The sequence below is a fragment of the Canis lupus genome, chromosome 33 (assembly GCF_048164855.1).
Source record: "Canis lupus baileyi chromosome 33, mCanLup2.hap1, whole genome shotgun sequence".
Taxonomy (NCBI): Eukaryota; Metazoa; Chordata; class Mammalia; order Carnivora; family Canidae; genus Canis; species Canis lupus.
This window is the reverse complement of record NC_132870.1, coordinates 32065112-32078939: the sequence shown is the minus strand read 5'-3', so window position 1 is coordinate 32078939 and position 13828 is coordinate 32065112. Positions and strand designations below refer to the sequence as shown.

At 40.0% G+C, this 13828-nt stretch overlaps 1 protein-coding gene and 1 long non-coding RNA gene across 3 annotated transcripts in view; both read right to left on the bottom strand.

Moving 5' to 3' along the window:
* The window catches only part of FAM241A (family with sequence similarity 241 member A), a 44409-nt gene extending 32520 nt beyond the window's left edge, over nucleotides 1-11889 (bottom strand). Inside the window, exon 1 of the mRNA XM_072810338.1 lies at nucleotides 11544-11889. Within this exon, the coding sequence (XP_072666439.1) occupies nucleotides 11544-11720 (177 nt within the window). The 5' untranslated portion in view covers nucleotides 11721-11889. The remainder of the gene's footprint in view (nucleotides 1-11543) is intronic.
* LOC140623747 (uncharacterized) lies at nucleotides 4153-11313 on the bottom strand. 2 transcript variants are annotated; one of them, XR_012023293.1, is made up of 2 exons: nucleotides 11226-11313; nucleotides 4153-9875 (listed from the first exon to the last, which is right to left on the bottom strand). It is a non-coding gene; the product is annotated as an uncharacterized lncRNA (long non-coding RNA). The 2 variants fall into 2 exon arrangements; XR_012023292.1 differs by having other exon boundaries at nucleotides 10880-11295.
* Nucleotides 11890-13828: the final 1939 nt, after the last annotated feature.

Here is a 13828-nt window from a genome sequence, read left to right as displayed (position 1 = left end):
TCCCTCCAGAAACACTGAACCAGTTTATATATTTAATTGTAGTGTATTCTTTAGATCATATAATTTCTCTAAACCCACACCACTTATCTTTTTAATCTTTAACAATTTATTAGATGAAAAATAATTCCTAATAGTTTAAGTTCGCATTTCTCTTATTTCTAGTGAGGCTGGGCATGTTTTCCTGCTCATTGGATATTAAATATAGTTGCATTTTCATTTCATACAAAATGTACAAAAATACAATGTTAAGCATATTTACTATCTAAAGCTTCACCTAACTGCAGCATTATATATTATACTTTATAACATGTTTATTATTAGGTTTATACTTGTTTGCCATTTCTCTTTCTTTTTAAAGGTTTATTTATTTATTTTACAGGTGGGGGGAAGTGGCAGAGGGAGAGGAAGAGAGAGAAGAGAAGCAGACTCCCCACTGAATGCAGAGCACAATGTGGGGGGCTCAGTCTCACGACTCTGGTATCATGACCTGAACTTAAATCAAGAGTCAGATGCTCTACTGACTGAGCCACCCAAATGCTCCTTGTTTGCCATTTCTAACTAAATGCTAAAGTTATAGCACTTATTATTAATTTCCACTTAACTCCCACTAAATTACATGGAACCAGTAAAGGAAAAAAAAAACTTTTTGAGGAGAAAAATCAATGAGAATATCAGCTAGTTCTTTTTTGTTTGTTTTAAGTTAGTTTGGTTTATTAAGGTATAATTTAAATATAGTTTGAGTCACCCTTTTTAATATACAGTACTGTAGGTTGTTTTTTAAAAAATTATTGAAGCATAATTGACACACACATTAGTTTCAAGTGTACTATTGACTAGTTCTTGAATTAGTCTGTTAAATTACTATAAACCAAAAAATACTAAAATTTGTATTCATTTCCATTTCAACCAATAGGATCCAATATTTTATTTTATTTTACTAAGTTTTAAATTTTTAATTCCAGTGTAGTCAACATACAGTATTATATTAGTTTCAGGTGTACAATATAGTGATATGACAGTTCTATACATTACTCACTGCTCATCATGATAAATGTACTCTTTAATCCCCATCACCTATTTTACCCATCTCCTACCCACCACCCCTCTGGTGGCCAGCAGTTTGTTCTCTATAGTTAAGAGTTAGGATCCAAGCTGTTAAATCACAATTGCAAATATACCCAAATGAAACCATCAAGTATTCAAAAAGATAACACACAATTTCAGCCAAAGCTATTAAACATATTTAAAAAGTTGTCTATGGGGTGCCTGGCTGGCTCAGTCAGTAGCGCATGTTACTCTTCATCTCAGGATTGTGAGTTTGAGCCCCTCATTGGGGGTAGAGATTACTTAAAAAAAAGCTACCTATTATAGAGGAGGAGAATTGTTACATAATAAAAAATATAATTAAATAAGGGATCCCTGGGTGGTGCAGCGGTTTGGCGCCTGCCTTTGGCCCAGGGCGCGATCCTGGAGACCTGGGATCGAATCCCACATCAGGCTCCCGGTGCATGGAGCCTGCTTCTCCCTCTGCCTGTGTCTCTGCCCCTCTCTCTCTCTCTCTGTGACTATCATAAATAAATAAAAATAAAAAAAAAATTAAAAAAAATAAAATAAAAAATATAATTAAATAAGAAGAAAAGGGCTATGCATGAACTAATTAGGCCATAAAGTGAAGAATATGATTAATTCAAACTACAGGTTAAAAATTTCTACATTTTGTACTTTTCCTAAAATCTACATATTTTTTAAGATATGAAGTATCTGGTGACATTAAATACCTCGTATGTGCAGGGCGGTACACTACATGTTACCACAAGAGGGAACAGCTTGTCTACTGAAAATAGTCAAAGTCAAATATGTTTCCTTAAAAATGATTCCCCCCCCTTTTTAAGATTTATTTATTTGAGAGGGAGTGCACATGCACATGCATGAGCAATGGCGAGGGGCAGAGGGAGAGAATCCTCAAGCAGACTCCTCACTGAGCACGTAAGCTGACAAGGGGCCTGATGCCACAACCCATGAGATCATGACCAAGAGTCCGATGCTTAAATGACTGAGCCACCCAGGCACCCTGACTTTCCTTTTTAACTCTCAACTTGGGGAGAAATAATAATATTTCTATTATATGTTATTACTTCTGAGCACCATGAATAAGGAATTCTGAATTCAATCAGATTGACGAAATTTGCTGGTCATGGGAAATCAAATATAAGTTCCCTGCCTCTGTAGATGGTCTGTGTAAGTTCAAGTGAAATTTTGATCCAGAAGATTAAAAAAAATCAATTTTTTCAGATGAACTGAAAAAAGAATTTAAAAATCTCAGAGATGTTAAAAACATAATATCAAAGAGAATAGTAAAAACCACAAATAGAAATTTAATTTAAAAAAATTTTTTATTTATTCATTCATGAGAGACACACAGAGAGAGGCAGAGACACAGGCAGAGGGAGAAGCAGGCTCCTCGCAAGGAGCCTGATGCGGGACTTGATCCCTGATCCCAGGATCACACCCTGAGCCAAAGACAGACGCTCATTCCCTGAGCCACCCAGGTCTCCCAAAATTTAATTTTCTTAACACTGTGTTTAGATATTAAGTATTAATGATTTATCCTACATTTTCCATAAAGTTCAAAACATTTGCAGTCTGCTTTCCCTTTGATCAGAACACTGATAAGCTATAGTTGATGCTGTAAGAAAACAGCAACAACAAATAAAGCCAATCATCTCCTCCTCCTTTGCCAAGATAGCTGCCAATGAGGTTAAATGGGAAAAACAAAAACAAAAACAAAACACTGTGTATGGGGAAACAGAAGACAGAATACATCTTTTGCATCAAGTTAACTAGAAATTCAGTTTCTCTGCTGAAATGAAAGCACTCTTTGCTTGTCTTATCATTTCCCTTAAACACACACACATATACACACACATCTCACACAAACACACAACATACTTAACGAACCAAAACATGACTAGTAGGGACTCCAAAGTTTTTTGAAGGCTGCTACAGCAAGATAAGATTGCAACTCTAGAGAAGAAGGCAAAAAATGAAGATAGTGTCCTAAGGCTTGAAGAAGGTGGGAATAAAGATAAAGAGTTTCTTTACATATACTTAGGCCTCTTTGGACAAGCTAATGTCATGGTACTTTCATTTTTTTCCTTTAACTTTGCTTTATCACTTCTGTTGAATAGGAAATTGAGAATAACTTGTACAGAGGAAGGTGGATATTCTTTTTCCTAGGAAGAATCAGTGGCTCACAATAGAAAAAGTAATCAACTGAAGATACCCACTATCATAATTTAGGTTGGCAAGTTAATTTTTTTAAGATAAATATTAAATAGCTAATTTATTTCATTTTTAGATTAGCAAATCTTAATAGTTTATTCAATACATAAGTAATACTTATTCTATAAATCTGAACATTATATATACTAAGTTTTATGATGTGGTTAGTTGAGAGGGATAAGAAGGGAACCAGAGGAAAAAAGGAGAGGAAAAGTGAGGATATAATAAGGAGCTAATATTCATTGAAGGTCTACTATATGCTAGGTATTTTGTACACAAAATGTCACTGAATTTTTATATGAACTTTAAGAAGTAGGTCGCAATATACTCATTACAATGAGGAAATAGGATCTCTGAAGGATTAAGTGATTAGAATGACAAGGCTGGTGAAATAGTAAAGCCAGAATTCAAACTTAGAACTGTTATACTCCAAAACCCTTTTCATTGTTCCATAATGATTAGCTTCTGCAGAGGAGAGAAGGTAGGAGACAGGAGATGTATGGAGAAAAAGAGAAAGTAGCTGAGATGGTTAGGGAGAATAAAAGACTGTGGGAGAATGAGACATTCAATGGGAAGAGAGAGAAAGGAGATGAATAGTAGGAAGGAGGGGTGGAAAAGGATGTGAGAGAGAAAGCAAAATATAGAAAGTTGTTTAAAAGAAGTTGTTGAAAGAAGAGAGAGGAGAAATGATCAGTTGAGGGACTACATGTTTGGCATGTAGATTTCAGAAAATAAATAAATAATTTTTATTATCCATTGAAATATCTATTAGCAGAGTAATTATTTTCAACAACTCAAACCACTGTAACCTAATACATCTTGAGATGGGTTTCTCAAATTTGGCACTATTGACATCTGGGCCAGATAATGTTTTGTTGTAAGGGACTGTTCTGTGTAGTAGAGGATGTTTGGCCATACCCCTGGACTCTTTCTATTAGATGCCAGTGGTATCCCCCTAGTCTTAACAATGAAAAATATGTCTAGACATTGCTAGTGTCTCCTGTGAGCAAAATTGCCCCAGTTAAGAACCACTGATTTAGAGGTTCCACTCTGTATAATGATAAAAACAAATAAAAGATGCCTACCATATGTGAAATTATTCCCTGAGTTACTCTAAAGACTGGACGCCCTTGGGAACAGGATGAGGTTAAGTTTAAAGCTGAATTCACTAAGCTCATAATACTTGTTACAGTTATTGCTTGAAAACTTGAGAAGTATGAAAGAGAGCAGATCTTGCTACTCAAAGTGCAGTGCCTTCACCAGTGGCATCAGCATCATATAGGGGCTTGTTAGGAATGAAGCACCTTAGCCTCACCCCAGATCTACTGAATCAGAAACTGCATTTTAACAAGAGGCACGGTTATGCTCTTGGCTTTTTTCGATGACGATTTTGGACTTATGTCCCTAGCAATCTTAGGAAAACATCATCCAGTTTCCTCAATCCAGACCTTGGGACCCCCTTTTCCCCAGCATCACACCCACCTGATTGACTGAAACACTATCTAGGACATACCATTCGGCAAGATATGGTAGTGGAGCCTGTCTTTAAATCTTTTGACTGAGGGACTCTTGCACAACACAAAGTTAGGGTGGGCTATGGGGTTCTTGGAAGATTGGAGGGTAGAACGGAGGCAGCCACCAGTCTGCAGCTCATGTGTTGTTGCTGATCAGCTGCCTCACCTGGTCAGCACAAAGCAGCAGCATCTGGGCCCGCAGTTGCTTTCCCTTTCCCAGGGTTCTCCTCAAGCTTCTCCAACTCCTCATCCAGATGTGTGTGTTTAGCTATTTGAGAAAAGGCCCTGGCTGCTGCAGGTCATCCACACTGGCAAGAGGGGAAGCAGTGAAAATCAAAGTTCCAGTTAGTTCTCATGGAGTTTCAGCACATGCTTATGGGTTCTAGGCTGCTCCTGATTCTCTCCATTATCTACATACATTTCCTTCCTAACTGCCTGCCCAGTGGACCTCAAGCTCCAACATCAGACTTACAGACTGCTTAAACAGTTCCCACAATTGCTTAAGACCAAATTCCTCTATGAGAGAAATAATACACATGTAAAAAAATAAAAGTGTGAAAAGTAGTAGATATAACCAGATAATCTAGTTTTGAACTACGCAGTCTAAGGGAGAGCAGGAGCTTTGTAGAGATTGTTCTCCCATTATGCTGGAGTCCTCTCTGCATATATGAACACACTAGCTTTAGGATTTGGAGACCTGGGTTCTGGTCTTCTCCAGAACTAGTTAGTTGTAGGATCTAGAACAAATCACTGGCTTGAGGAACAACTGTTGATTTCTTATACCTCACCAAGAGCTCAAATGTACCCTTCTAGGGAATAGTTAAATGACTTCCTTATATCTATATCTACTATGTCGAAGGGCAAATATGGTGAATACTATGGACTGACTTGCTATCCTGTATTCTCTTGCTACTCAAAAGTGCAGAATGTGGACATAGCATCAGTATCACTTGGGTGCTTAACAGAGATGCAAAATCTTAGGCCTCATCCCAACCAAGGAAATCACAATTTGCATTTAACAAGAGATGATTTTAATGCACATTAGAACTACAGAACCCCTTCCCTTTACAGTGACCTAAATGTAGAGGCTAGAAAACTTGAAAACCTCATTTCTTAGATTTCTTTTTAGTGTGGATTCTGTTTGAAAATTATGCCCCAAAGCAATCATATATATGATTATTAAGTGCTAGGGATTGCTGTAAGCACTTATTAACTTATATAATCCTCCCAACAATCGTATAAGGTTGATACAATTATTATTCCCTTTATACAGAGAAGAAACTAAAGTCTGGAGAGGTTAATTTACTTGCCCAAAGTTATAGTTAGTAAGTGAGATTTCTATGGAACATACTCTGGAAAGTGCTTTTATTTTATTTATTTTTAATTAATTTATTTAAAGAGAGAGCATACAAGCATATGCGTGACAGGGAGGAGCAGAGGGAGAGGGAAAGAGAAAGAATTTCTCCAGTAGATTCCTGGCTGAGCGTGGAGCCAGGGAGGACTCTAAGATCAAGGCCTGAGCTGAAACCAAGAGTCAGACACTCTACTGGCTGAGCCACCCAAGTGCCACTGGCAAGTACCTTTATAAAGGTTTCTTCATTTATTCACCTACATATCTATGAATTAGCATTGATCTGAAAGTTCTAGGTTTCACAAAGGCCAGAAATAAAAATGAAGCATTACCACTCGAAAGGAAGCAAAATCAACCTTATCTATAGACTGGATGATTATATATCTAGAAGATGCAAAAGAATCAAAAGAAGATGCAAAAGATACTGGTATTTATTAACATAAGAATTAACAAAAGAATTCAGAAAGGTAACTAGTTAAAAACTAAATATATAAAAACCAGTAGCTAGAAACCAGCAGCAAAAGGATGATTTGTGGGAAAAACATCCCTTTCACAAAACCAACAAAAACATAAAAGCTTAATATAGATTTTAGTATTTGTAATTACTATAAAGGATTGTAAAACTAGGGAGAAAATGGATTATTCAATGATTGGGGGAAAAAAACAGATTAGCTCCATACCTCACACAATACTTAAAGTTATTCTAAAGAGACTAAATATACAGAGTTTTTTAAAAAATAATACAACATAGAATACACACACACAAGAAAATATTGGTGGATATTTAACTTGGGATAAGCACCCAAGTGATATTTAAATATTTAATATTTAAAATATTGGTGGGTATTATATTTAATATTGGTAGGATTAAAAAGAACGTTCTAAAGATATAGATAGATATGTGTATATATATATTGTGTGTGTGTATGTTTGATAGACGTGGACGAAGTTATCAAAATAAATTCCTTTAGCTGATAAAAACTTAAAGCATTTCTAAATCAAAAACATCATAAACAAAATGATAGTCAAGAGCAATCAGGGAAAATATTTATAATCAATGTGAAATAAGAGATTAATATCTTATAATAGTGTCAAAAAAGGTCAAAGAACATGATTTTAAAAAATGCAAATGCTCAATAAATACATGCACATGCAAGGTTTAGTAAACCTCTCCAGCAATATTTTACAACATAAGATAATTTTGACCTACTAAATTGGCAAAGATTAATAATCTACAAATAACACCATTCCTTACAGGCATGGATGGCACTCATACACCCATGCTGGAAGTGTACATTGGTGTGACCTTTCTTGAATGCAATCCTATAGAATGTTCCAAGAGGCTTCAACGAATTTGACTCATTGACCTAGTTCTTTCATTTCTAGGAATCTATTGCAAGGTAGAACTCTGAAGATTTACATGCAAAGGTTTTCATTACAGCATTATTTAAAAAGAAATTTTGAAGCACCTTAAATGTATATTAGTAGGAAAACGGACTGTTAGGCAGCCTTAAAAATAATTTTTACAAATAATTTTTCATAACACAGGAAAATGACACAACATGCTAAGTAGTCAAAACAAGAAAGTAAATTTCATATTATACTAAAACATGTTAAAAATATATGTGTATATACATATAAGTATAGTAATATAAGAGAGAGGGAGAGATTAATAATACCAAATGTATGAGATATGTTTTTTAAATATTTGATATTTTTAAACAAAATATTGCTTAGATTGGAATTTCAAATGCTTTTGTTTTCTTCCTTAGATTTTTCTTTATTTCTACATTTTCCAAAGTACATTACTTCAATAATCATAAAGAAAGGCCTTAGAGCTAAAGATAATGATTCTAATGTCAATCTGAGGATAATGGGACCTCTATGCTCTAGGAGGTAAGAAGGGCCATCTTAGGTTATTCAGGTTGTGAACTGCCACATCTAAGCAGATGCTATTCACATTGTAGGCATATTATAAAAGGACTAGAGATGTTTGGCCTTTCAGTTACGCAGTAGTTCAGACTCTTTTATATAAAGCCACCTAATGTTCACAGTCATGAACATACTTGAACCATGTCTCATGTACACAATGAACAACACATATGTGGGATAGTTATGCCCTCTCCCTTTGTTCCCTTGGGCATTTTGCCATTCTCCCTTGCTTATCTCTTTTAGATGCCTGACATGTACTTCAAACTTGACACAGTTCCTTCATCTAAAGGACTTGTTCGATTCTTTTAAGTCCTCCTTTCTTAAGATATTTGATTTTAACTAGGCCTCCTTTGTCAATCATCCTACCTAGAGAGACAAAAGAACCTTAGTTTTCTCAAATGGCGTGGCATTTAAGAACAAGTAGTAAGGGGGAATGCCTGGGTGGCTCAGCAGTTGAGCGTCTGCCTTCAGCTCAGGGCATGATCCTGGAGTCCTGGGATCGAGTCTCACATCCGGCTCCCTGCACAGAGCCTGCTTCTCCCTCTGCCTGTGTCTCTACTTCTCTCTCTGTGTGTGTCTCTCATGATAAATAAATTAAAAAAAAGAACAAGTAGTAAGGGAAAAAAAAATGATGCTGACAATCTTAGTTATTAAGAAAATACCTATATTACTATTTCTGTGTTACTTGAAATAAATACCAAGATATAGACCATTCTGAGCTGGTATCATATCAATGAGCCAAAGGTAGGTTTTGTACAGTCAAAGCTGATACAAGAGACTTCCCAAGATGAGGGAAGGGCATAAACCTTTCTGACAGGAATGGAAAGAAAAATCAGTGAAGGAAAGGATGCCTGTGGAGGAGCCTTTAGCCTGGAGAATAGCTAATGGAAGAAACATGCTTCATCAAATTATCAGGTAATGAAGCAAACAGAAATAGGAAGGAATTTAATACAAAAAATTAGGGGCTGAAAAAAAAATCACTGACAGCTGGAGGAGCAAAAGTCAGATGTCTTCTGGAACTATTGCGTTCAAGAGCACACCACCACAGCCTGGATCCAGACGTAAGGGAGCTTCTGTGGAGGCGGCTACCATCGCCACCGCTACCACTGATGCCACCAGTTCTCTTTCAACATCCATAAGGCTGAGACTGTGGAACACCAAGTGAGTGTGCCAGGCAGAAAGGACACCAGGAATATGGCCTCTGCCTCATTTCCAGCTAATTAGTTTTAGTTCCATTTATTTTATATCATTGTTTCTGTGGAAAAATTCACTCTAAATTCTAAATAACTAGTCTACAAACCAAGTTTTCAAAAATATTCTATTTTGTAATCTGGAGTCTGTGTGCCCTTAAAATAAACAAACACATACCATCCTAAGGAAACCAAAGGAAACCAAACCTAAGGAAACCTAAGGAAACCAAACACATCCTATGGAAAAACTAAATGAAACAACTCTTTAGGTTATATTTCATAGTCAATGAATTCATTCACTTCTCCCTCAAGTATTTTTATATCTGTAGTTACCATCAATGCAAGGGAGTGCATAAAATTTTTAAATTTCAGTTGCAGGACTTGCAAAGAAAAGAAGAAAACAAGCCTTGGTGACAATATTATCAACAAATGATTTATCTCAAAAGCTTACTTCTTAGACCAAAGGGTTGTGTTGTCCCAATTTTTTGTTCATTTTTGGTTTCTTGATAAGAAGTTCTTCTTTGGTGCTGATTTGGGGTAAGTGCATATCTCAGGTGTAATTTTCCATTACTATGTATGTAGGCTTAGGGTACGTAAATACATTATCTGATAAAAAAAATAACAGTTTCAACATTTCAAAGGAAAGAAATTTCCATGACAGGCACTGAAAGAAGCAGGTGTGCGGGGATATGTTTTCTAGGATATATGTATCATTTATTTTTGTTTGTTTTCATCCTTTTTCATTGTACCAAATAATTTTGGTAAGACCAGAGATACTAATGATGTGAAATCTACAGAAGTATAAATGAAGCAATATTTTACATGCTCCCTTACAAACATTCGAAAATGTACTTTAAGAACCTCAATTCTACTGTACCCCCCTCACCACCACCACCAAGGGAGTTCCTTGTAGCTTGCTGTTTTCTTCACTTTTCCAGTTGAACAACTAAAGCAAGAGGAAACTAAGCCCTTTAGCTACTGAGTCATGGTCCAGTTGGATGGTACACTAGGAAGGGAACAGGGAAGATCTCCTAGAGACTAATTATTTGCTTCAGTCACCATGCCATCTCTTATATTGTCATAAGGATGAAAACTTACAATAAATAAAATATTTTTTTAAAAAGGATGAAAAATTACACCTCCACATGGTAATGAGCCTGATGCTAGGGCATATTTTGTATGTGCCACACAATGGTATTTCTGTTTTCTAAATAAAATGTTGAAATACCAGAAGTTACACTTTATCTACTAATGCATTTAGTGATGCTATTGGAGTTTGCGAAATGTGACAAAATGACAGACGGACAATGATGAAAGGAGACAGACATTAATGGATTGTCCCGACAGTACAGGCCGTAGCAAAGGCAAATAATCATGTGACTACTCCTTAATGTGATGCTGAAGGTAGGCTTATTTCAGGTATTTCTGAGAGTTTAATTCCTGTTTTTTGCTGGTGAAAATCTACCCTACATATAATCCAATTTCTTTTTATTAAATCTCTTGCCTAATCTTGAGGACATCTGATATGTTGTAACGCCTATTACCATACTTCATTTGGTGAGAACAGATTCTGAGAGTTTCAAAAATTACCCAACTTCTCCTTTTCCTACCGCTGTCCTCTGAATACTTCTTTCCCTTCGGTGCTAACTGAAAGCAATTTTCTTGCTTTTTCACTTTTAAAATGAAGTTTTGATTTCGTTTGCGTTCATGTGAGGAACCTGCTCTCTTGGAGAGTCCCAGGCAAGGTATCTATCGCAGTACCCGCTCCTACACACGCTTTCAGACCCTGACTGCACATCTAGAGAGAGACGCCCACACCTCCTCGGAGGCGCTAGGTGTGCGTTCGGAACTGCCAAGATGGAGGGCGGGGAGGGAGCGGCTGTCCCCTACACCACAGCACAGGGGTTTGGACTGGAGGTCGCAAAAAAAAAAAAAAAAAAAAAAAAAAGTGTTTACATGTGAGGCTTTTAGGTAAGTGACCGTTACGGAGGGTACTTCCACAGAGCCCGGGGCGCCGGCCTGCGCCCGCCCGCCCGACAGCAGGGGCAGGGCCGCGCCGACCCCGCCAGGCACGCGACCCGGGGCACTCGCCGCCGCGCACGCACGACCCCGCAGCCCGGCCCGGGGCGCGCCGTCCAACGGCTCCTCGCCGCAGCGACCAGCGACCGGCGCCCCACGCCGAGCAGAGCCCAGGCGCCGCCCGCCCGCCTACTTCCCTCCGCCGCCGGGTGGGGCTCGGCAAACCGGCCGGGCCGCGCCGCCCCCCCCGCTCACCTGCTCGCGCTCCTCCAGCGGCCGCTGCCCGCGTCGCCGCGGGCTCGCCCCGGGCTCCGGCTCTGTCCCCGCCACCGGCCGCTCCGCCAGCGCGTCCCGGTCCTCGTCGCGCTCCCCGCCGCCGCCGCCGCCGCCGCCGCCGCCGCCGCCGCCGAGCAGATCCCCGGCCGAGCACATCCCGTCGCCAACTCCCGCGGCCGGGACGGCCGCCGGAGGAGCCGAGCGTGAAACGCGAGGCAGCGCCGCCAGCCGCGGGCCGCCCGGAGACCGGCCGCGCTGCCCACAGACAGGAGCCTCCGGAGCGCCCCGCTGGCCAGCGTGCCCGAAGTGCCAGCCCGGCCCGGCCTCTCCTGTCACTGGCTCGCCCCGCCCGGCCCCGGCCCCGGGGCGGGGCCCACCCGGGGGCAGGGCCACGGCGGGGGCGGAGCCGACGGGGGCGTGTGGGGGAGCCCTGAGAGCGAAGGCGCGTGTGTGAGGCTATGTACACTGAGAGGCCGTAGGTACGTGTGTGAGAGAGATGGTCTGTGTGTGAGGTTGTGTGTGTGAGACGGAACGTGTGAGAATGTACGTAACAGGTTTTAAGAAATTGTGTACGCGTGAAACTGTTAGGAGTCTGTGAGAGACAGTGTATGTAAGAGAGGGTGAGTGTGAGGGAGAGAGGAGAGCGTGTGTGTGTGTGTGTGTGTGTGTGATGCACAGTTACACTCCAACGGGGTGGTCCTGTTCTTCCGCGGCACGGAGGCTGTGCCTGAGTGTGCTGCTGGAGGCCTGCCCTGAGTGCCGTCCGTCCTTTGCAAGTAATACACACTTCTCTGTCTCTTTTGTTCCTTTTGTCTTCTGTGTAGTATCTCTCGGAAGGTGTGTGTCTTTGTCTCTGTTAAGTGTTTCTCCGGGGTGTGTTGATTGTTAGAGCCTTGGAGCATGTATGCACTACCAAATGCTCCCAAGGCCTTGGTGTGTATTTCTACAAATGGGCCAGGATATGTCTGTCTCTCTCAGTGGTTGATAAAGGGGATACTAACTCATAAATCTTTTCCTCACTACCCGTGATATTGTGACTTGTAAGAAATATATACAGTTGGCCCATGAAGGATGCAGGGATTAGGGACACTGACCTGCACAATCAAAAATCCCTGTATAACTTTTGACTCCTCCAGAACGTAATTACTAATAGTCTTGTGTTGACTGGAAGCCATAACTCCTGACATATATAGTTGATTAGCATATTTTGTATGTTACATGTATTATATACTGTATTTGAAAAGGATATGCTCCTAAGAAAATCATAGGGAAGAGAAAATGCTAATAGTGCTGTAAAAAAATCCAAGTATAAGTTGACCTGCACATTTCAAACCTCTGTTCAAGGGTCAGCCCTGGTGGCTCAGCGGTTTAGCGCCACCTTCAGTCTAGGGTGTGATCCTGGAGACCTGGGATCCAGTCCCATGTCAGGCTCCCTGCATGGAGCCTGCTTCTCCCTCTGCCCCTCTCTCTGTGTCTCTCATGAATAAATAAATAAAATCTTAAAAAAAAAAAAAAAAGAGTCAACCATATATTTGGTTTTCATTCCATTTTGGGAACAGAGCTCCTAAAACCTTGGAATTTCCTACTTGAGGAGAGCTGTAAACATCTCTTGTTTTGCTAATGAGGACACTTTTGGAAGTAGTTAACGAAGGATGGGGGCTAGTTGCCTGGAGAATAAAAATGTTGATTAGAGGGTTAGAAATTTTAGTCCCAACCCCTGAACTCCAGGAGGGTAGAGAGGGTCTGAGTTGAATCAATCAATGGTGGTCAATGATTTAATCAATCGTGTCTATGTAATGAAACCTTCATGGAAGCCCAAAAGGACAGAGGTTCTGGGAGCTTCTTGATAAGCGAACATGTGAACAGGCAAGCAGAGTGGTTCACACAGAGAACATAGAAGCTCAGGACGCCTTCCAACACATCTTGTACTGTGTACCTCTACATCTGGCTGTTCATCTGTATCCTTTATATTATCCTTCACAATAAACTAGTAAAAGTTTCTCTCAGTTCTGCGAGCTGTTGAACCAAGGACCATGTCATTGGAAATCTCCAATTTAGAGCCAATTGGTCAGAAGCACAGGTGACAACCTGGACCTGCAATTGGCATCAAAAGGAGGGCAGTCTGTGGCACTGAGCTCTTAAGGTGTGAGATCTGTGACCTTATCTCCGGGTAGACAGTGTCAGAACTGAGTTAACTGCTTGGTGGTGTTAGGAAACACACATCTAACTACCCTACCTATTCTGTGGAAGGGAAGTTGGAGGGT